Below are 23834 nucleotides of genomic sequence, written 5' to 3'. Positions count from 1 at the left end.
ACATCTATGAAATTTCTGCAGGAGCTGGGCTAAGAGAAGTGTGAAAACGTCACTGGTTTTCTAGGCACAGATTTTAAGAAAAAGCTTTCTGGAGCACAAGTGCATTGTACATATTCACGGCACGGTACTGAATTAGATTACTCTGTGCCAGTTGCACAGAAAAAGGTATGGATATAAAACACCAAAACCAGTTCACAAGTGTAGGATATTTTTGTCCTATTTGTTATCTCATTAAAATTATTTCTACTGCATTCTATCATTCCTGCATTAAAACAAGGTTGTTTTAAACAGAGGGACGAAATATAGCCAGAGTAGTTTGGATAATCCCCAAGAGAAGAAAAGTGAGGGGTAAGGACAGGTGATGGAGCATATCAGGACAGCTGGAGACATAGTAAAAGGTACAAGTTGTTGTTCAAGCAGTCCCAACTCATTTGTCTACACTGCTCTCAAAACCCTCCTGGACTGAGAGGGCTCCAACACACATGTAGGAGCAGAAGATTAGATGCTTGTGGTAAGGTTTTTGTCAAAACCAGAGGTATCCATGGATAACCAGGTCCATGTGCTTGTGGTTTAAATGCCAGCCATTGTTCATTAGGTATAGGATCCCTCTTGTGAGCTTGGACAGAGAACCCAGGCAGCATCAAAGGTTTTTTGTCCTACATGCAATAGAAATAACAGTGAAAAAAGCAAAACAAGAGATCCTTGGTAGTTCACAGTTTAATGAAAAACTACAAGGTTTTGTAACAAGTAATTCACTTTAGAGTTGACTTAATCCATGTGTGTCCCGCTCAGCTCAGAACATTCTGTGAATCTATGAAGTAAGGAAAAATGGAAAGGATGAGAAAGCCAGTCACATGAAAAGCTAGTCACACAAACATCTGGACTTTGGGCTCCTAAATAAAATAATCAGTTCTTTCTATGTCAGTTTTATAACATTATTTTTTATTTCACTTGACAAGTCTCAAAACAAATCAGTGGAGGGGGGCCCACCTCCTGGGGGATGTTTCTTGTCAGCTACCTCAGGAATCTGTGCAGGTCTCAGTGCTTTTCAGAGCTGCTGGCAAAATTTGAAACAGCTGTAGTAACTTAAGATTGATGTTGGTAATTTGGTTAGGGAAATTCACTGGAGCCACATGGCTCCACACACACCAGAACACAGGAGCAAAGACTGCTGGTTATCTCTTTCAACTCCACATTTTCTTCCAGCATTACTCCTCTCCTGAATGCTGTGCACCACACTGCATGCATGACCAACGGAGCAGAGACTCCTTTGCAGAAGAAAGGCAGACAGGGAATGATGCATTCCTCCTGCAGACAGCATTAGCAAAACCATTAATGAATTGTTGCAGGCAGTTCCACTGCCATGCTCCAGAAATGTTTACCACAGAACTTTATGTGAACTCAGAAACTCACATGTAGCTGTAGAGATAATCTCAGACTACTTAATCTAAAAGAAAATTAAGGGGTAACAACTCAAAACTGCAGCTGATAGAGGTACTTAAGTGTAAAAATGAGGATGTTAGGACATCACTGGTGAGGTTCCAAGGTAAAACCACCTCAACTGATGAACCTTTGGAATAACTTTTTTACTGGTGTAGTGACTTCTCCATCACTAAACTCTTAACATGATCATTAATCTTCTTCTCAAAGCCAAGCTACATTCCACAGAAATATTATGAAGCAGAACTTATTATCATGGAAGCAATTACACCAGATACTTCTTAATATTTATTAGCTATAGATAACTATTATTTCCATTATAAACTAACTGTATTTTTCGAGGCATCATCAAATCCATCAGGAAACTTGGATCTGAAGGCAAAATGTATACACAGCAAAGCAGCAAGAGTGCAAATGTGTAAAAAACTAATTTAGCTCACCACACCTCTACAGCAGGAGAAATGCACAAGCAACTAAAACAGGGAGAAAGATAAGAAGGGAAGAAAAAGTTTCATTTTCATCCCTGCAAACAAAACCAAGACACCTTTCCAGCTGTGTACAAGCTGAAAGAAAAAGAAGAAAGGAAGGAGATGCAGTCATAGACACACACGATACTTTATTTAGAAAGTTCTATTTCATTGTAAACGACTTTTCCTTACCTGGACTCTAGAACATTACTAATAAATAGGTATGGCACCTCAGTTTTAGGACAGACTGCTAATCTGTCATTCTTCTACCATGGAGCTCTGGTTGCTTAGTAAAATTTTACCTAGTTTCTCTTTATTTGGGCAGAGGGAGAAAGTTGAAAAATAGGCACAGATACAAGTATCTTTATGGTGAAAGGGCTTTGACAGCTGAGTCAAAGAGTATCTGGTCTCAGAGACTCTTCCATTTCACAGTTACAGAAACAGAAGAAACAGCAGGATTCAACAGTAAAGGTTTGCTATTTTGTTTCCCCTGCTCAGGGAGAAAGATGTATTACAGAAAGAAGTCTTTGTAGATCTTAAGTGTTTCATATATTTTTACAGAGTTGAGTATCTTAAATACTTAAGACATTTAATTTATTGTACAGCACTGTGGTTTTTAACTCACTCTACATCTAAGCCATTATTCTATGGAGATCTGAGTCCCACCAGGACTGCAAACACTACCAGATGATAGTTCCCTCCAAGCTACCAACAGACTAATTTGCATTTCCCTGTCCAACAATTTGAAACTACTTTCTCATGAAAATACTTATTCTTTAAAAGCTTTGCTCATTTAAATCTTAAAAAATTCCTGAGACAGTGGGCACTTGGTTTTTTTGAGACCGCCCTAAGTATCTGGCCAAAAACAGCACATGTATTATTGATGCAAACAGGAAGCTTGTTGTTGGCAAAGGTTTTATTGTGTCCATCTGAGTAAAAACTCATTTTCTGTTCTGGTGACAGTCTATCACCACACACATCAGACAGTGCTGTCTGGGACAGTGCCAGCTGTGCCAGCTGTGCCAGCCGTGGCCGAGCGCTGTTGAACGTCTGTCTCTGGCAGGGTGTCTGTGGCGTGGGACTGCGCCGGAGCCCCAGACTTGACTGCGTGCACTGCATAGTTCAGGCTCGTGCTCTCCATCCAGCTCCAGGAGCCCGAGAGCGGATTATACAACATCCCATTCACACTCTTGACTGAAAAGCCATCTAGGAAAGAAAGAAGCCATATAAAGCCATGTTCTTAAATATTGTAAGTCACTGCAACATCAAGCTCTTTAGAACAGCAAGTCTGAAACATGCTTCTTCCTCTGGGCTGGGGAGGAAGCTGGCCTTTGTCAGACACCCCTACATGTGGTGCCACTGGCATCACTGGTGACAGCAGGTCCTGCTCCTGGCAGTGGCTGCAACAGCTCTGTGCCAGGCCACGCACCACCAGCAGCTACAGGGTTCTGCTGAAAATCTCAGCCTCACATCTCATCTGGCTGACTGGTAACATTTTCTGGAGGTGGAGACATGCTTCAGGTTGACATCACATGCTCCAAAAACAAAATCTGAGCACATCTTTGCAAGGATTCTTCAGATTCCTTTTAGGAATTGAAGAATGTAGAAAAAGGCATGTGAATGTCATCAAGGACTCGGTGCAAAGAAAAAGTGATTTATCACTCCTGGCTGAGCAGCACTCAGTTCACTGCATGGATCTGCTGTATCCCAGCAGGATACAGGATAGAAGGCCAAAAATAAACACCCTATCAAAATGAATCACTCCACTGCACCTGCTTCTCCTTCCAAAGGAAGAACTGAAAGAACCACCAGTATGTGAACCAGTATTGGGTCATACTCCTTATGTTATAACTGCAAAGTGTCAGGAAAAGACCTTGCCAAGAGAATAGCTCCACCCATACTTCAGCTTCCTTGTAGTGAACTAGAGCAAAGTTAAATATTTGCTGAGAGGTTTTAAAACATCTGTGGTGAAGGAGGGCAATGGGCAGAAGTCTTCCCAGCTCAGTGCTTTGTCTATTTTAAAAGTAATCAGACCAAGGTAATTTAATTAGAAATAATTAAAATCAGTGTCACAGAATTTCTCAAGAACTGACTAATGAATTTGTGGTAGGTTTCATCTTCACGTTTTGGAAGAAATCTTTTAGCACAATATAAATAGAGAACATGGAGCAGCAAACCAAAAATAAAAACGCCTCTTCCCAAAGGAAATGTGACAAACAATGCAGTGGCAGCAGTGCAGCCCCAGAGTGCCAACACAGTTATTTCCTCAAACCTGGCTTAGAGCTTATGAGCCACTTCAGAGCATACATTCTGTCACCAGAACACAATGGACAACACTGGAATTTTTTTATTTAGGCTTTAAACAGAGGGCAGCTGCAACAGTGATTTTGTTCAAGTAATTACTGCACTCTTAGGATTCCATTTAATTTATTTTACGCAAAACCCAGTAAGCAGCAGTTTCTTTAAACCAGGAATTATACTCTTAATATATGACTGTTAACTCAAGCAGAAAAAGCTGTGTATTGTTGCTAGTACTCACCCCACCTAACTTATCCCTTTGCCATTTCTATCATTTAGAGATCTCTCTCCATTCCCACCATCTGGCCTGAAACTTACTTGATTCCAGAAGGCGCTCCAGCTCTTCAGGGGGAACAAATTTCTCCCATTCATGTGTTCCTTCTGGTACAATCCCCATTATTTTTTCTGCAACCACAATTCCCAGGACATAGGACAATTGTGTTTTATTGATTGTCGTAATGAATAAAGAACCTTCAGGCTAATTAAAATATTAAAATGTTCAATTAGAATAATTTTTTGGGTTTTTTTTTAAATTGTAAATTTAATCACATTAAGACAAATAATTTGTCTATGTCAAAGTCTACACAATGCAAAAGTAAGAAGTAATTTCATCCCAGGATAGATATTTATAACATTTTAATACAAGAAAGAATATAATGTTCTAACAGTATGTCTCAGGAATCTTCAAAGAATCAACATAATCAGGTCTTGGGTGGACTAAAAACTATTCCCTAGCCCAAAGAACACCTAGAAAAGTCACTTATAATATTTTCTGCCCAGAAATTGGATAAATAAAAGGTATTAAAGCTTATACAATATCTATTGTTAAAAAAAAAAACAAAAAACACAACAAAAAAACACCCAAGAAACCAAAAACCCAATGAAGAAAAAAACACAAAAATGCTTTTTTAATTAAAACCAAAGTAAAATGTGAAATACTTTCTTAATTTCTGAGACTGCTAATGCCATGCCATGCTTGTTTTAATAATTACATGGGCAAAGAAACAAAGCTAGAAGCAAATTCTAAGTCCTTAAAGAACTGTTTGTTAGAAATAAGGGATAATTTCTTTGTCCCTAGCAGGCTAAAAAATTTCACCTGTGTGAAATAATTGCATTCAATTGAAGTAATTTACATTTCTTCTGATGACCAGAAAAATAAAGAGATCAGAGAAAAGTTCCCATTTGCGTGCTGAGCTTACCATCCTTCTTTGCAAATGAACTACTATCAAGATAAATAACTGCCTGATTATCTCCAAAGCTTAACTAGGAGCCTTTAAAAGCAATCCAGGATCTCATCTGATGTGATGCTCGTGCTGGAATAAAATCTTGTGTCAGAAACATCATTACAGAGTTCCCATGCAGTCTGAGCCACAGCTGTCAATCAATAGCAGCAATGCCACATTTCCTCTCACCTGTGTGAAATCAGATGCACCCAGATTTCTTATGGCCCTGATGTAACCCAAACCTGCAATGCTGGGTAATGCTGTAACACTTTTCTGAGGCTGAGTTGGGGAAATAAATTTCCCCTAACTGTGGTTACTGAATTTGGGAAGATATATTTGCATCATGGAGAAAGATGGAAGGCACTTCTAGAACATGTTTCTGACTTAGTGGAGAGATGTGTGCAGATACGTTTTCACATTCCTTTTAAAAAGCCACGATAATAAAAGAGAATAAATATTCCCAATAATGAAAGCAAAAACTCTCTTACCTTTAACACCTGAGAGCAACACTTGATAAACGTTTCAAGGTCAGCCACATGCTCCACTACTTCAGAAGCTACAATTACATCAAAGGTTTCCATAGACTCTTCCACAATCTCCTCCAGTGAACTGGACTTGTACTGTATTCTCTTGGCCAGGACCGGATCAAATGACTTGTGCTGATCTGCTGTTCTAATGTTGTCCTCCACAGGATCAATTCCAGTAACTGAAGCTCCCAGTCTACCTAAAGGCTAATAAAAAAGAGTGTAATTTATTCTCTGCACAAAAACAATTTACTTAAAGGTTTCTGAAACTTTTAAAGCATCACCACAAGACAAACAACAGTAAATGATGATCCGGCAGTTTTATTTTAAATGTTTATTAAAGCAAAAACACCCTTAGATTTGGGAAAAGCGGTGTTAATTTTCTTAGGAAATTATATAGTGGTCTATACACACACATCTAAATTGTCTTTTATAATAATTTGTTCTCAATTCATTTTGTTACACCAAATAAAGATTTCTTCCACTACTTCTCTCTGATACAGAACAAAAAAAGGGGGAAAATCAACACAGTAATTAAAGGGGGGGAAACAATGCCATATTTAATTACTGTCATTACTTTCTTCAACATCCACCTGTAATGGTAAATCCTCATATCTTTTTAATGGTTACTTAATATATGATTATCTCTGGGACTTTCTCACTGCTGAGAACTAAACACTGATGTTTACTAGGATAGCATCAGCCTTGGCTGTCACTCAGGTTTCTCCAGTGTCTTCTTACTCCAAGGTTAGCACCTTAGTCATCACCTCTTCTGAAACTGAAACAGTCTGTAGAACATGACCACATGTATGATATTCCAACCTGAAATTCACCAGTTGTTCAGCCTGAGAAGGTGATGCAGCACACCAGTTTTGCCAGCATTGTTGGATAGACCCCTCTCACAAGACTACAAGATTTTGCTCAAAAGAGGATAAAAAACCAAGAAAAAAAACATGGGAGAGATTGAGGTCCCTTTGTAACACCTCACTTCAGATGCTGATGATGTTCCCAGAGTAAGTCAGCCAGATCTGTAACTCTAAGTTCACAAACCATCCCTAGTCTATTGATGGGACACAGCACTGTCAGAGCCTGTGTGGACAGCATTCCATCACAAACAGTAACTTCTGAGTCCCAGGTTTGTGCAGACTTCTCTGGAAGCCACTGTAACATCAGCCCCTTTACCACAGCAATCTCGACTGACACAGGAGAGGTATGATTTGGGTGCTTGATGTTATTCCATGCATTCCCCATGAGAGTAAATCAAAGGTGAGAATCCCCATCCCCATGTAAAACACTGAAGATAAGCTGTTCAAATAAATGAATGTGTAAGAACAAGTATATAACAAAAAATGCTTCTATGGTAATGAGGATGTAATGATTTCAAGTATTCCTGCCTAGACTTGTAAAGTAAAAAAAAAAAAATAAAGGAAGAAATATCCATGGACCTTTTCATCATTCTTCCCCTCTCCTCTACTTTACAGTGCTTGAAATCTTATTTTCATGATTTAGAATCTCAGAATTTTAGAATTTCTCTTTACCAACTGCCTCATTCTCTGTAAAACCACCACACTATGCTAACCAAATACTCTGGGTTTTTTGGTATGAGTGGACTGCATTCTACTCAGTAACTAACATATCATAGAAGAGAAAAAGTCCTCCTTGGAGGATTTGAAATTAAGCAGTGTAATTTGTACTATTCAAATACCTTGCATGGTTCTTAACAAGAAAACACAGAGCTCACTGTTTCTTACCTCACTCAGCAGCCCTCCGCCACAGCCCACGTCAAGAATTTTGATTCCAGAAAGTGGATTTCCCAGATGATAATTACTACTCATGCTCAACAGAGTATCTCTAAAAGAAAAGGGATGTGATTAAGGTCAAACCCACAAGGTGCTTCAATAGATCCTGTAGTTATCTTAAGTACCAGTAATTGGTGCTTTTTTACAGTATTTTCTGAGGTCATACAGAAATAGTATATCTAAAAAAAAAAAAAAATCGGTCTTCAGAAACCATACCTAATAAATGGAACTCTAATATCATTCATAGAATGAAGGGCTGCATATTCTCCTTCTTCATCCCACCACTTATGTGCAAGGAGCTGGAATTTTTTCATTTCCTTTGAATCTACTGATGAGTGCGAAGTGCTGAAAGGTCTCTTCACAGTGAACCTAAATAATGAAAGCTGAACATCATTAAACCAATACTAATATTTCATGTCAGCTGAAAGATAGGAAAAACAAATATTGCATGGGAAAATGTGCAGAGGTAAAACTCATCCTTCTTTAGAGATTTGAGTTACACTCGTTTAGTAGCATACAGATATTGTACACTGTATGGGTAACATATCTTCCCAAACAGATGGCTGCATGCCTGTAATTTTTAAGCTGGCAATCAGTAAGTTAAGAACAGGCCACATCAAATATTCAAACCTGTGAGATATAAAAATTACTCCAGGTGACACTGTCACAAAGTCATGAAGTCAAATTGTTACAAAAAAGGGTAGCCCTCATCATGCAGTGTTATTTTAGATACAATACTTACATGTTGCTTTTCATTTCAGTCAGAGAAGCAGGCAAGGTACTACTGGATTTCATTTGTCTTTTCCTGTTGCAGTCCTGAAGGATATGTCTCAGACCTGTCTGAAAAGACAGATCAGCTTGGCCATCTGCATAAATAAAAGACATCCAAATGGAAAACATCAGCTTTACAAGAAGTCAGAGACAAAACACCTAGTTGTAAGGGTGCTGCTCTAGCAGAATACTAACCAAGCAAATCTTTGCACATTTGTAGTTACAGAATTGGGTATTAAATAAAAGAAAGTATGCTAGTTCACCACCCCTGTACTCCTCAAATTATGTACAATAATTTGTATATAATTTTCATGTTCAGAGACTGAATGGAAAAGAGCTTTTTATGCAACTGAAATGTTCCAGTTAGTGTGAATTTCCCCAACATGTCTACACACACACACACACACACTCAGCAGTGCTGGGTTTATTATGTGTTGGGATGAGACATACACAGCTGCACACTCATTTTGCATGGTACAAACCAGTAAGGAAACCTAAGCAAAAACCCTTAGGGACGGTGCACAGACAGGCCAGGGACAATACCCTGCAATTGCTCCCCTCTCCTGCTCAGCCGAGGCAGGGCTCTCCCTAGCACGGCGAACACTCGCTCACACCCCGCTGCTGCCTGGTCACCGACAGCCCCCGAATCTCAGCAATGCCTCAGTGTACGCAGCGCAAACCACCCCCTGAAGACGATTTTAGGCCGCAGTGAGTGATGGAGCGATCCAGACACCTCCGGACTGCAAAGGAGGCGGCAGGGGCACAACACCTTCCGACGGGCCGGCGCTGAGCGGGCCGGGAATGCCGCGGACGTGCCCGGGGCCGCCGCCGGCCGGAGGTGTGCGGGTCCCGGCTGAGGGAGCCGGCGAAGCGCAGCCCCGCCCGCCGCCCGGGCCCTCCCGCCGCCCGGGCCCTGCCGCCCGCTCCCCGCTCACCGCCCGCCGCCCCCGGCAGCGCGGCCGCCGCCCGCCGGCGCCGCAGGGCGCGGCCGAGCGCTCGGGCCGCCCCGCCGCCCCGCATGGCCGCCGCCGCGCTCGCCCCGCCCCGGTCCGCGGCCGGCGCTGCCGGCTGCCTCGCCGGGCGGGCGCCGGGAAGGTTCCGCTCGGCGCTGGGGCCGGTGCGAATGCCAGTCCCTACGGTGGCACTTGTCGCCAGGGCTGCATCTGGAGCAACTCTGCATAAATGTGTGCCCCGTCATTCCCTTGTCTTGGAACACGGAAAGAGCCGCAAGCAGAGGCTCGTTCGGACGGCACAGCGAGGAGCCCAGGGCTTTCCGTTCCGTTCATTACCTAGAAGCACACCGGGCTTGCAGGGCACGGCAAGAAGAGTTCTCGCGCCGGGGCAGGCTCAGAGGGAAGCGGTCCCAGCAGCCGGCACTGCGGCCTGGCCAGAACCTCTGGGCCCAGCACGGCCGGGCCCGGGGCAGCTCCTCGGGCACCACGCTGCTGCCTCTCGGAGCGGCTGCCGTGCCACGGTTTGCGGGTGAAGGCCAGGCTGTGGCCGGGAACGAGAAGGGCTTCTGCCTTCCCTGCTCTCTAGCAGACACTGCTGCCCAGGGCCCCGAACTGAGGTCAGCAGCCCTGGCAGTTCAGGGCTGATACACACAAATAGAAAATAATTGAGCCAGGTTTTGTAAAGATTCGTTTTCTGACGCTTTATTGAGCTGCAGGTCCAACAAGAACGCGCAGTGAAAACCAAAGCTGTCTGGAAGGCAGCAGCGCAGAGCAAGGCAAAGGTAAGCCATGAAAGCAGAGCTGGCAGCGCTCCCGTGCCCGCCAGGCAGATGATCAGAGGCCGGGTTCCCTGACTGTGCAGAGGCTGGCATCCGCCTGCACAACGCCAAGGGCAGCAGCATCCTCCAGGCTGCAGGACATTTTGAGTAGTATAACCAGTCCTGGCTTGACTTTCCTCTAGTGCCAGCCTGCTTTCTCTACTGACCTTGCTTGGTACTACAAGCCTCACTGCTTGAAATCTGCCTGTTTACAGGTCTCCTGTAAATACAGTATAATTCATGTAGCAGTTAAAGTCTGGATTATTTTCTTTTCATAGCTAAATAAGGACTGATGAAAGGGCTCAAAAAAGCTTGTCTGGACAGCAATTAAACATATGGCAAACCTGCTTAGTATGTACTTGCCTCACTTTTCTACTCACCTGCTTTCTATCCAACAAAGCTCACAGTGCACTGGAGTTATGAGTCATTAATAACACCTCAGAGCTACTGAAAAAAACCAGAGCTCCAACACATCCTTTATGGTTAGTCTCCTTAAGAGACAAAACTAAGCCTTCCTTCAAAGCATGCATCCACATACTATTCAATTTTTTTACTTGTCATTAATTTAGCAAAACAAATGCAAAATCTGAGCAAGAGAGCCAAACCTTATGTTACCATTACCTTTATATTTGTGATTTTAGAATTGCTTACAAGCAAGCAAACACGTGTACACTTGGCCATGTATTCTACTTAACAGAACAAGCTTGTTTGAAACTAGAAGTAGCTATTCTATGAGACAGAGCCTCAAATACAGAACAGTTTTTGTTATTGTGCCATATTTCAAAACACATGTAGTTGCTCAATCTTTCAAGTCAGAATATTTACTCAACTACTCTTTTTTGGCCTATCCATGGCCACAGCTAATTCTTGTTCTTACACAGTGTAGCGAGCACCTTGGGGCACATACAGACATTGGCTTGGTTGTATTCACCTTAAAAACAATTCGCATGGAAATCATTATTCATTTGATTTCACACCACCCTCATTTATTAAAAAAAGTTTTCAAGGGAAATGTCTCCAAATGTCACGTTGCTGCATGACATTCAAAATCCTGTGTATTGCTTTCCTGTAGTGCATTGAAATGTTTTTGCAGCATTCATTTTAAAACAATACATTCCCATTTTTGTTGGTATTCGCACATTTTAGGATAACTTCAGATGTATGGAATTAAGAGAGTGGTTGTTATTCTAGCCTCTTCTGGTGAAAGACATTCCTAAAGGAGAGTTTCTAAAGCCCAAAGAAGTTTAATGTATGTGATGCTGACAATAATACCGATGTGTATTTAATAACTGAGTGATGAGTAGGCAGTTATAGTAAGATTTCTGAAACAGTTAAATACAGAGATCGTATGCTCTTTTTATTGGCATACAGTCACTACCCATAGAAGTGCATATGTGTCAAAAAATAATTTTCATATTTACAGGAAGTGACAGAATTCCAGTTGTTGGCAAAGTATATAAAGCTTTTCATACACAATCTTTTTTTTATTATTAGACAGAGAATATAAAATCTGAACTGAAAATCAAATTCAATGCATCCTGGAAACTGTATTCCTCAACAGCTTTTCTTAAGCTTATTTCTAGTTTCTTTCTGTCTCTCACAAGACATCCTTCTAGGACATCTGAACTGTTATGCAACCTATTTTCAAAATATTCCTCACTCTTACCCAGAGCAAAGAGTGTAGTGAGATTGGATCAACACATCATTATTTATATTCCTACCAATGCAAGTAAAGTTGTGTGATGTAAATTATGCCTTATTTTGCTAATAAATATGACTGCTTACTCTATATTAAAGATATAATTGGGGGGGGCGGTGTTATGATTTACAACTGATTATTTATCTGTAACAGTGTTTTGATAAACATGCACATATTCACTAGCAATTAGCTTGCTTATTAAACACATAAAATGTATTTCTTTGCCCTGAAGCAGTTTATTTCTGCGTATTATTTATGAAAATACAGTAGCTGAATTTTGACTTTGCTAAGTGGATTTATCTGTTCATGAAGACATGCTTTCCAAGTTGCCTGTACTAGTACCATTTTTTCTTAGAAGATACAGCCAATCAAAGAGAACTTACTTCGATGTTAAGACTTTTACCTTTTTCACAGATCTCTCAATGAATTTATGTTCTTCTGTAAGTCATTGGCCTAGAGTTGGGTATTGTTGGTTTGTTTTTTAGCTTATATTATTTCACACTCTTGTTTCTAACAGCAATAGTCAATTTCCTTAAGGAGGTAGTCAGTGACCTCTTTCACTTTATGGTAATATTAAAATCAAAAATTTAGTGGTATTGCTGATACATCAGTGTTTCAGCTTTACATGAGTCATAATTCTTGAGACACTAAGGACCTACCTTTAACATTCAGTACGCATTTAATGCATGTGCCAAAACGTAAAGTTAACCTGTTGTCAGTTTTTCAGTGTGTACTGAATGACGTTTATAAACATGCTCCATAAAAACATAGAAAATTCTGAGATGTGTGTAATATCCCTGAACATCCAAAGATCTCTCTGAAAACTGGGTGAGGAATATAGTTCCAGAGCTTAACACTGCCACAAGAGATCAGTTAATTGCACATATTCCTAATGGGGTTCAGTCTGTTTTAAGTATAGCTTGTATTACAGTGACCCATATTTTACACACACAGCATATAGTACCAGCTAGACCAAAAAAAGGGTTATTAAAAAATCTATTACACATATCTAAAGAAAAATAAGATGTCTTTTCTCTGTTCTTCCACACCCCAATAAAGTAATCTTATCATGTCCACGGATTACAAGTGTTTCACGTTAAATCTTTTTCAAGTACTTTAAAAATCTGTTATACCAAAAAAGCTGCCTTTTTCTTTTTTTTTAAGTACTTTCTACCATTTACCACAAAATTCAGGTGCAAGAATTTTAAACAAAAAATGAACTAAAGAGCTTTATTGACATCACAGTACATTCAATAGTAATTTTAAGAACATTACAGCTGAAAGAGAATGGCCTGTTTTATAGTCTTAATAAGCACTACCGTTCTTGAAAAAATGTAATACAAAGAAATCCTATTATTCTGAGCAGCATTTGGAAAAAATACACCTATTTACAAATAAAAAAAAGGATTCTGGTTTCACCTACATAGCCACAATGTGCCTCTATAATGAGACAAGCCTTTTATAACTCATGGAATTTTTAAACATCATAGCACTGGTGCCATAAATTCCTCAGCGTTTACGACGAAGAGGAGTTGTTGATCTGAAAAATAAAGGAAAAGGGGGGGGGGAAAGTTAATTGGAAAAAATAAAAGACCCCCAAACCCACACACACTTTAGGCTTAGTAATTAATAGTTTTAAAAGATTTTCCAAAGTTACTTTTGCCTAAGACAAAAAGTTTAATAAATACCATACTTTATTAAAAAGGTTCATATGCCGTACACATGAAGACGAATATAAAAAACTTTTTAAAAGTCAAACAAAATACTTAAAAAGTATACTACCTTGATCGTGACTTAGACTTGTGTTTGCGGCTTGCCTTCTTACCAGACCTTTGAGATTTCTCCATGGAGCATGACCGAATATGCTTCGATTTCTTAGCCTTCTTTTCTTTACTGCTTCCTGGCGATTCAGAACTACTCCTTGCACTAGATTCAGAGCCTGATCGTTTTTTGCTATCTTTGGTAGTAATTTTTTTACTTTCTTGTTTGGAATCCTGTCTTATTATTTTCACACATATTGAATCACTGCGAGAGAAAGTTCTTTCACTGTCTCTTTTTCTTTTTAATCTACTGTCATCATGATTGCCAGTCTTACTTTCTTTTTCCTCTTTTTTGGGCTTATCTTTTCTTTTTTCCTGATCTCTCTCCCTTTCTCTGTTCTTTTTTTTGTCTTTATCTACACCTCCACCCTGCTCCTTTTTCCTTTCTTGATCTTTACCCTCACTTTTACGTTTGTGCCTATTTCCAGTAGGGCTTCTACGCTGGTCTTCAGCTTTACGTCTGTCTCTGCTCCTGCTGCGGCTCGCACGGTTGGCTCGCCGGTCTCTTGAGCGGCTGCCACTTCTACGTCTATCCCAGCTTCTCTCTCTCGAAGGACTCCGATTTCTCCGCCTCTCCCCCCTTTCAGCACTGTGATTTCTACTAGATCTTCTCCTTTCCCTTATTTTCTCCCTGCTCCTACTCCTCTCTCTCCTATTTCTGTGGGAGTAACTCCTGCTTCTACTGCGCCTAACTTTATGTGATGGTGTCCTACTGCGGCTGTGTCTCTTCTTCCTTTTGGGAGAGGAAGAACGTGAAGTGCTACGACTACTACCTGAGCTAGTGCTATATGATGAACTGGATACTGTGCTGCTGCTGCTGCTGCTCCTGCTATTGCTGCTGCTGCTACCACTGCTAGAGCTTCTTGACCCACTCCTTCCTGTCCTCTCTTTACCCTCTTTCTTGAGTTCTACATCAGGTGTGATTGCATTTGGAGATCTCTTCTTTTCATGAACCATATCTGCTTCAATTTCTTTTGCCTCCTGTGATGCTAAGTTACTATTCTGTTCTTTGTTAATAAATTCATTCATCTCTTTTGAAACTTTTTCATTTTGTAGCTTTTCTTCTGAAAAAAAGAAGTACACAGAAAAAAAAATGCAATTAATTTGGAGCAATATGTCAGTAATTTCCACACCATTACAATGACAAAACCAAGTTTCCAAGCACCTCTCATAATACTTAAAATTAAAACGTTGCCACTATACCAACTACTTAACAAACTACGTTTTTTTTTTCTTATAATTCTAGAAAAGTTGTCCTCTTAGTTTAGAAAAAGTGTAGAGCCCAGTCATTTTAGAAGTCTTGAGGTTATTATTTTATGTTTTAGTGGCTTAAGATGAAGTTCTAAAACAAATATCCTGGAACACTAGAACTCCCAAACTGATCTACACTCAAGATTTTTTTCCTTTTGCAACCTTTCTGCACACCTGATTCTCCCTTTCTCTTTCCTACAAGACTCCTCATCAGTATAGCAGGAAGTACTAATGCTTCCTGCCTTTCTCTGAGTCCCATTCATCTGGGTTTGAGGATTACCATCAGGTCTGAAGAAACTGTATTTCTCACATAGTGAGACCTTCAGAGCATTTCCCAGAAGTTTCCAAAATAAAAATTATTTTTATTCAACCTAGGATTCTTTGCATCACTGCCAACTTTATCTCCCCATTTTAAATTTAATCCAGAAAAAATAACTGACATACATTTTTTGCCTAAAAATGGCCTTTTGATGTGGGCCATCATTTCCTGAATTAATTTAGGGAATAAAACTGCATCTAGAAACCCAGCGTGGTCCAAATGGCAGCTAATAAATTTAACCCAGAAAACAATTCCAGCTGGTCCCCGAGTTATTAGGCAATACAGGAAGAAATGTTAGAAGATGCTGCATTGTCCATTAGAAATCTTCTGCCTTTCCAAAACACTGCTACAAATGAGACTCTGCCCTAGCATTCATTCTTCAATATTTTGGACGTACAGAATCAGCTGCTTTACACCCTAGTTTTGTATTTCTGCAAACGGTCCCATGGAGATGTCTCCACACTGACATCTGGCTTCCTGCACTAGGAAGAGAGGTCACAGGCCACACTCAGACACTCTCCATATAGCTATGCTTTTATGCATACATCTTGAAACACTCAAAGAGAGAGGACTATTTAGAAAACCAGAAGTTTAGCTAGTCCAGCATTTCATTAAGGGCTCCATATGTCTTATTTTCAGGACTTTAAATAAAAAGTTAAAGGAGGAAACCATCGATTTCTATCATAATAGCACTTTCTCCTCCAGCCTGTGAACCTGGTTCATGATTTCTTAACATTGCATCCATCTCTAGACAGCTCTTCAGCACTAGGAGGTATCTGTGCTACTATTTTGGCCTACATTATTTGTACAAAAGGACAAACCTTACCTTGTATGGAGAAGCAGAAGTAAATCACAGGGTTTTGGGTTTTTTAAATGTGAATTAAAAAAACATTATTTATAAATTTAGATTCATATTTTTTGCTTAAAATGTGTTTCTTTGCCATCAATTTACATACACTAAGTAGTCAAACTCCATTTACAGTGGCACAGTAAGAAGACTTCACAGGATTTACCTTCTAGCTGTTTTTCTAGTAGTAGTTGTTGTTCTCTCTCTTTTCTCCAAAACGCTTCCTGTTTTTGCCTTATTCTGTGTCGTAATTCCTCATCATCAGTATCAGATGATTCAGAGCCTCTGTCACTCCTCTCATCTTCACTGTCTCCTGATCCATAACCACCCAGTCCACCTGCGTGCATAAAGTCCAGTCTATCACGAGGAAAGATTAAGCTTTGTTCTTAATACTTCTGTGAGGCAAAGAGGAAGTAACTTTGCCCTTCCTTCACTTCCTCGTCTCTGAAGAAGTCACTTTATTCTGGTAAGTGCCAGTGTTGTTTGCCAGTGTGTTCAAGGCCCCCGTATCTGCTTTGATAGTCACTGTCTGCTTCTACTCCTTCTGGAACAGCTTGTTTATTCTCAGCAAGCAATCACTGTGACCATGGTACATTTTTCCATTGTATGGAAAGGCAAGAAAGCTCCCTGTGGAGACTGTAACAGTGCCTGCCTCTGTATCAGCAACGGGACAGAAAATGCCTGGGATCTTTCCCAGAAGACATCTCTGAAATGACTTCAGCTGCCTCCATAGTCCAAGGCTACAGAAATTCTGAATGCCATATCAATTTTTCCATATGATTTAGAAAACTTTGCACTTTGACAGGTATGGAGATGGAATAAAAACAGACTTTCTTCTCCCTCTGAGATATTTTTAAGTACTGGACTGATAAGGACAAAGTCAGTTTAAACATCTTACATGGATTTCTTTCAGTCTCAGGTCCTTAGGATCTTTACTGAGTTAGTTTTGAAACATGAATACTTGTGATGATAACATTCAATCTAATTCGTCAATATTCCATGTAATGAACACATAACTGATCACTGACACTGCTGTAGTACATTTTAGATGATAAAAGTCATGTTGGGAGAAACCTCTTGCAGTTGTGTCCCAAGGCTGGAATTTCAATCTCTCTTTCCTGTGTTGTTTCTGGCAGTATATGATATGGGAGCTTTTGTGTTTATGTAGCTTTTCAATAAAATAATAATTACAAAGATTATAATATTTTTTCATATTACTCTTCTATCAACTTTCCCCTCTGGTTCATACGGATCAAAACAGAAGAAAAGTATGAAACAGTATTCCTTTCTTTGAAGGCTGCAGTGTGCTTCTGAAACTATCATACTTTGACATGTAAATCTGTCTAAAATTTTTATGTATTTTCAAAATTAGGGTAAGATTCTCATACACTAAATCACACTGCCTAGTCCTTTACTCCAGCAACTATCCCACTTATATATCAGTAGGACCACCTGTGGAACAAACAAAGGTGCTGATAATGATAAAGTTATCAGAAAGTGACCCATACTCCCAGGCAATTAAAATCTAGCTTCAAAATGCAATTTCTAGAAATGCAAGGCAAAAGTGAAACTCCCCCTTTAAGCCCTCTCAAAAATAAGGAACATACTTACCGAGTCCAGTGAGGGAAGCCAGTGCACTGGACTGTGCCAGCTGTTTTGCAGGAGCTTTGTATCACATCAACAACAGGAACAACATGTTAACACAAATAGCCACGATTTCATAGTCATGAGTCTATGGTATTGTTAAATCTACTACTATTGCTGTTCTTTGGAGGGAGAGAAGAAACATTAAAAACGCATCATCCATTTAAAACCACTTCTAGATTTTCTGACCATGAAGATTTAGAATTTAACTTCAAAATAACAGTGAACAGAAAAAACCCAAATATATACTCATAAATCACTTTCCAAGTTACAGCACCTGCACATAATTTTCAACTTCAGTAGTTACATACTTAGTTAACTCTGTTATGTTAAAATAATTTGTTCTGTAAGTACAATACATGTTAATAGCAAAAGCAAATTAATTACTAATTGAGGACTCAAAGTTCATCTCTTTTCACTTCTGAACAGCTTTGAGATAAAGATGATAGTAGTAAGGAACAGCTACAACTCAAGAGCCATTGACACAGGCACCATTTTAACTGAAATGAATTACATGAAAAAATGGAATAACTCAAGTAACTCACAATACACTGCACAGGACGACAGTACATGGTTACTGGATTTGAACTCTACCAAGTTGGATGCATTATATTGGAATTGTTCTTGAGTGAGAACTATGGAGGTTAAATGTTCTAAAGACATGCAAATACAGAATTTTCGCAGAAGAAACTAAAAAGAATAAAAACCTCCCAAACCCGGCATACCTTTAGTTGCTTTACGGTGAACATCTTTGGCCACATAATAGATTTCTTCATTTGTGACATCTAAGAGAATCTCTGTCAGCAGCATTTTTGTCAGCATCATCTGAAGAAAATTGCATATAAAATTAAAGTCCAAAACATCTTGAATAAATTCAAATTATATACATAGAGCTTCACTTCTTTTGATGACTATGAAAGTCATCTCCTGCACATTTTATTTAATAACTTCTTTCAGAAGACATGACTAAAAAACCAAAAAATATTGAAGCTGTTTAAATGTGACCTGATTTCACAACTTTAAAGTTAGTATTATGACTGTGAATTATGTCTGCATGTATTGCACACAGCTCTATCATCTTAGACATTAAGATCAGTGCCCTAGATAACAACTGAATATGTAAATCAGAAATGTACTTAGACTGATTCCAATTATTCTTTCAAAAAAAAAAGAGCACTTTTCTGACAGGTACACTCTCTGTAAAGATCATCAGAGGTTACTTATATAGCATTTTATTATCACATATTTTCTACAAAAATTGAAATGGCAGTAGCTAGTTCTCCAAGTTGCTTATGTCTGACCAAATGCTCTACAAAAATATACTCATCAAATCTAGTAGAATTCAGGGCCTTAATTAACAAGGATTCACAAGTATGAAGATTGTGCAGACACAGTGAAACTCTTGGTGATATAGGATTTAGGGTTGTAGCACTTTGTTGCAAGAATACATTTCTTAAATTCCCTTTCACAGGAAGTGAGGCTGAAGCACAGATTTGAAATGGGTGAAATGTAATCACTAGAAGTTTTCAGAAATTTGATAAGTGAAGCAAAACCACAGAATTAATAAAGATCAATGCAAGGATTACAGTCATTACTCTTTCACTATTGTGCTAAATACGAGTTATATAACTGATATCCTTGTTTCTATGAGAAAGATAGCATTATAAACAGATGCAAATATAACCCTGATTTACTGTACAATGCATATTCTGCCTCTGTTGACAGTATCAGGCATAGAAAAAGTGATTTACTTTGATATGCCTGAAGAGTATGGGCAATTAAACAGAAATACTTAGTAAGAACCACATTATTAATACCATTTGATACTCCTTTTCTTCTTCTGTCATTTCTGGTTCACTTTGCTCCTCTTGAGGAGCTGGGGATGGACTCCTGCTGATTTTCCCAACACTTACAGCTTCTGTGTTTTCAGCATCTTCATCTTCCTCATCACTGTCCTACAAGAACAGCATCATACACTTCAGGAAAAACTTAAATATAAAGCTCCTTAGTTTCTATTTTTAATAGTCTGCTTCATTTACTTTGTACTGAAATCTGTATTACAAGTTATCATAAACTAATTTATTTTCTCCCTTCCTAAAAAATATGTAAATACATGTACCCACAAAAGCTAAGAAAATACTCAGTTGTCAGTTCCCGGCCAGACACATACTTTGGACTACAAAAGATAACTGCTAAAATGAAGGCAATGCAAGGTTTCCTAAACTGGCTCAGTTTAGTAAATACAGGCATATTAATTTTTTTCAGCTGCTGACTTGGAATTCTGACTTTGAAAGGCTCTGTACGTTCCAAAAGGAAAAAAAAAAGAAAAAAACAAGTCCAATTTCATCCTTGTTTCTTTGCTACTACAGATTAAATTATATACTTCTACATCTTAGCCATCAAAAACTTGAAAATATCAAGTAATTATCAAAAGAGCAGCAGCTTAACCTTATTTTAAACAACAAAACCAATGAGGGAACCAGGAACACAGACTCTCTCCTTTGAACAGACTAAAAAGTTGATACCTTTCAGGAAATACAAACCTGAGCAAAAAACAAGCTCTTCTACTTACAAATTTACTTCTCTGAGGTAACCGTGGGCCATCCCCTTCTTCTGCCTCCTCACTTTCCTTTTTCTCTTTTTTAGACATCTGTGAACGCTGCTGCTCCATTCTCTCTTTCTCCAATTTTTTCTGTTTTTCTCTTTCCATCTTTTCCAGGCCCTCACGAATCCAGGCAGGCAGAGTTCTACGCTTCACAGCATCTACATAATCAAGGTTTACAGTTTTGCAAGATGAAAAGCCTTCCCCCCCACAAAAAAAGAATAAAAATATCCCCCAAAACAAAGAAGTAGATCCCCCACCCCCATCAAAACAAGTCCTACATCTAATTGTGGGGAAAAAGCATTTATAAGGGCTTTTACTTTCCCTGCTCTTTTATTTCTATGAAAAAGGTCTTCAAATTGTGCAATTCTTTATAAAATACAGCTTTTACATTTTTTCATTAAAGAGTGGTTAACATGTACCAATCTGGGGAGGCTCCTGCTTCACAGGCATCGCAATAGGTGAACGCTGTCGATCTCTGAATGAGGGTCTTTCCCTTCGATTCTGAGTAGGTGCGGGAGGTGCTGGAGGACCTGGTGGCCCTGGTGGTCCTGGCTGCCAATAAGGTGGGTGAAATCCACCTTGAGGTGGACCAAAAGCAGCCCCATGCTGAAAGAGTAATGCAGTTTATTTTTCTTCACGTGGTAACACTAAATGCAGCATGTGAACAAGTTGGTCTACAAAAATCCATGCAAGTAGGAATCCATTATTTCTATGCTACTGAAATCTCTCACTCTCTTTTACTGTGGTCCCCAAAAAACAAGTTTCCTTTAAATATTTAATGACTAAACTTAGACTTAAGCAGAGATACTTAATAAACCTGAAAGGTCTTCAACCAATCTCCTTTCATTTTATGCTAAACATTAAGCTCTATAATCACTATTTCAAACAATTCCATGCCAACTTAGCATCAGAGCGTGCAGCTAAATAAAGAGTGTACAAAACTAAGATTTAAATGTCTAGCTATGTTAGCAGTCTTTTAACTACAGCTTGAGAACAAAAATTTAAAGTTCAGCCCTTTATTACATAAGAATTTTGCACTGTGCACTTTCCAGTAATTTTTAATAGATCTTATTAATATGGCTGATTAAAATATTAAATGCATAAATATGCAATTTTAGTACAGATACAAGGTTTTGGACAATCTATATACAATCCAAAAGTTGTAAGTCTTGAGGCATATATGAGGAGTTTTTTATTTTAATATTTACCATCCAGAAATGCTAAATAAAACTATTTAAGAAGAGTGTTCAGGAAAAAGGGTATAGTATCAAATATTCTACTGAATATTTAAGTGGCTAGCACTAAAGCACTCTCCACTACAATTTCAGGTTAAGCATCTTTCTTTCATTTAATGCAAAATAAGTTTTCTGTAATATTTAGAGAAGCTAATTTAAAGAGTTTGTTCCGTGACAATAAACAAAAATTATAATAAACTCATGTATTGGAAAATTATTGGATTTGGATCTCTATTTAACAATACTATTGAACAAGAGAATTGTAAGAGGAAAAACAATCAAGAAGATAAAGAATAGCCGAGAAGGTAACAAAAATTTTTTGCCCATCTTCCCTTGTATTTGTTTATGAACAGGAGGTAGGTTCTTAGACAGCTAGTTTGTCATTTATAGCAGGAGTTCTGAAAGAAAAATACTGAAAATAGAGTAAAGATACAAAACTTCTTTGTGTTTAAAGGTCTGTGCAATGGACCCTGCTATTATTAGTGATAAACCACCTACATGTTTATTATACTATACAACTTATATGCCAGAATGAAGAAAAAAGTGGATATGGATTTATTTTTTTAGAAACACCATTGTTTATTCAAAGAATCACAGTAGATAGATATGGAAAAGATCACTGGATCATCCAGTCTATCTCCCTGCAACTACAGGACTGTTTCCTGTGGTACATTATCTAGTGTAGTTAAGCATATCTTTCTGAATTTTTTTTTTCCTTCTTTTTTTTTTTTTTAACACAAAGCTACATAATGTTAATTTATATACTGGAACACAGTGATTCATTTTAATATTGCAGACAACAGCCATTTCTCATTAATACTGCAGAAAAATAAAACCCTTTGGCCTTTGAACAGAACTGAGAACTTTAAAGTATCTTCTGTCAAGTGTTTGGTTAAAATGTATCTTAGCAGATAAAGATTCTGTAGATGTTTGTAGAACTGAAGAATGAAAGTCGCCGCTAGATGATATTAGAGGAACACATCCATGGAAGGGACTCTGCGCGCCTATAATATTAAAGCAACAAATATGTTTCACCTGATAGTCAAACTGGTTCACTGGCCCCATTGCAAAGTTATCAGGAGGTCCCCCAAAGTTGTGATTGTTCTGGTTAAACATATGCCTGTTGTCAGGAGTAAATTCCCCACTGTCCTGACTGTTGCTGTCTTCTGACGGAGGAACAATTTCCATTTGACCTGGGGTTGGAGTCATCCACTGCTGATCTGGAGGTGGGTGAGGGGGTTGGTGAGGCATTCCCCATTCTGTTTAGGAATACAATACAATTCGATAACAAGTTAGTATAATTTATATGAGTCACCAATCACTCAGTGTTCTTGTCTTTATCACAAGGTTCCCCAAAGCATTACAGATGATAAAGCAAGGAAGAATCATCAATCTGCAGACTGTATTATACTGTCTCAATAATTTCTTCAACTAAACAAAAGGAATACAAATAGCTATAGCTGAACTGACACATGCAGTAGGGGGATAGATCTGGACAGGCACAGACATCCTGTAAATTTGTTTTTATATATTTCTAGTGATAGTGAGTTCACCAGAAGACTTACAAATTGCTTAGACTGTTAAAAAACTGCTCCTATTTCTCTACATCAGTTTTGAAAGCAAGGAGCTATTTTACTGTGTCACATAATAGACTTGAAATACCTACTATGGAAAGAAAATGGTGTTGTAAGCAGCACAGTCACTGAAACCTGTACTCCAAAGTCTTGAGTCCTGATAATGGATGATTTCTTGGATTGCCCAATATCTAACACAGGTCCTAGAATAAGCTGTAGTCACAAGCCCTCAAACATACGTTACAATTTGCTAACAGAGTGAAAAGGGTCTCAGGAATGAATTAACAGCTCATGTGGCCATAATTTTTGACTCCTTAAAAAGACAAAAATTATGTGCACTATACAGATACTCATAGACCGTGAAAGAGCTGCCTTATAACTCTCACCAGTAACAGAATTAGTATCTAGCCTCTCAGGTTAATTCCTATCTTCCATCCAGTCCTTTAGTACATTTTACTAATTTTTACTGTCCTTCCCATCGGCATCATAATTGGATCTATTACTGCAGCAACTAAAAAGTGTTATTATAGTTTTTTTATTTCTGTGA

General features: G+C 38.8%; 2 protein-coding genes across 4 annotated transcripts in view; both read right to left on the bottom strand.

The window, feature by feature from the left end:
• Positions 1 to 702: 702 nt before the first annotated feature.
• COQ3 (coenzyme Q3, methyltransferase) lies at positions 703 to 9542 on the bottom strand. Of its 2 annotated transcripts, none has more exons than XM_021544973.3 (7): positions 9458 to 9542; positions 8494 to 8617; positions 7968 to 8120; positions 7704 to 7803; positions 5917 to 6159; positions 4524 to 4683; positions 703 to 3113 (listed from the first exon to the last, which is right to left on the bottom strand). In XM_021544973.3, exons 1-7 carry the CDS (start codon positions 9540 to 9542, stop codon positions 2887 to 2889), a joined length of 1092 nt encoding a protein of 363 aa, XP_021400648.2. In that variant the 3' UTR covers positions 703 to 2886. The 2 variants fall into 2 exon arrangements, with proteins under 2 accessions (XP_021400648.2, XP_021400657.2); XM_021544982.3 differs by lacking the exon at positions 9458 to 9542 and adding an exon at positions 9256 to 9361.
• Positions 9543 to 10150: 608 nt separating this feature from the next.
• The window catches only part of PNISR (PNN interacting serine and arginine rich protein), a 28590-nt gene continuing 14906 nt past the window's right edge, over positions 10151 to 23834 (bottom strand). For both annotated transcript variants that reach the window (XM_021544946.2, XM_077782285.1), the window contains 9 exons: positions 22749 to 22972; positions 20898 to 21084; positions 20446 to 20636; positions 19691 to 19828; positions 18599 to 18698; positions 17841 to 17894; positions 16396 to 16566; positions 13775 to 14876; positions 10151 to 13532 (listed from right to left, as the gene is read on the bottom strand). In XM_021544946.2, the coding sequence (XP_021400621.1) occupies positions 13502 to 13532; positions 13775 to 14876; positions 16396 to 16566; positions 17841 to 17894; positions 18599 to 18698; positions 19691 to 19828; positions 20446 to 20636; positions 20898 to 21084; positions 22749 to 22972 (2198 nt within the window). In that variant the 3' untranslated portion in view covers positions 10151 to 13501. The remainder of the gene's footprint in view (positions 13533 to 13774; positions 14877 to 16395; positions 16567 to 17840; positions 17895 to 18598; positions 18699 to 19690; positions 19829 to 20445; positions 20637 to 20897; positions 21085 to 22748; positions 22973 to 23834) is intronic.

Source organism: Lonchura striata, chromosome 3 (genome assembly GCF_046129695.1).
Source record: "Lonchura striata isolate bLonStr1 chromosome 3, bLonStr1.mat, whole genome shotgun sequence".
In the NCBI taxonomy this organism is placed as follows: Eukaryota; Metazoa; Chordata; class Aves; order Passeriformes; family Estrildidae; genus Lonchura; species Lonchura striata.
Note: the sequence above shows the minus strand (reverse complement) of the source record. Positions and strands in the feature narration are given on the sequence as shown.

What these genes read in the sequence shown, in the direction of transcription:
- COQ3 (XM_021544973.3), bottom strand. Translation starts at nt 9,542, where the DNA reads ATGCGGGGCGGCGGGGCGGCCCGAGCGCTCGGCCGCGCCCTGCGGCGC. An exon ending in GCTGCCGGGGGCGGCGGGCG is followed by an intron (nt 8,618 to 9,457) that starts GTGAGCGGGGAG and finishes TTATTTATGCAG; the next exon opens with ATGGCCAAGCTGATCTGTCT. An exon ending in GTTGCTCTCAGGTGTTAAAG is followed by an intron (nt 4,684 to 5,916) that starts GTAAGAGAGTTT and finishes TATTTTAATTAG; the next exon opens with CCTGAAGGTTCTTTATTCAT.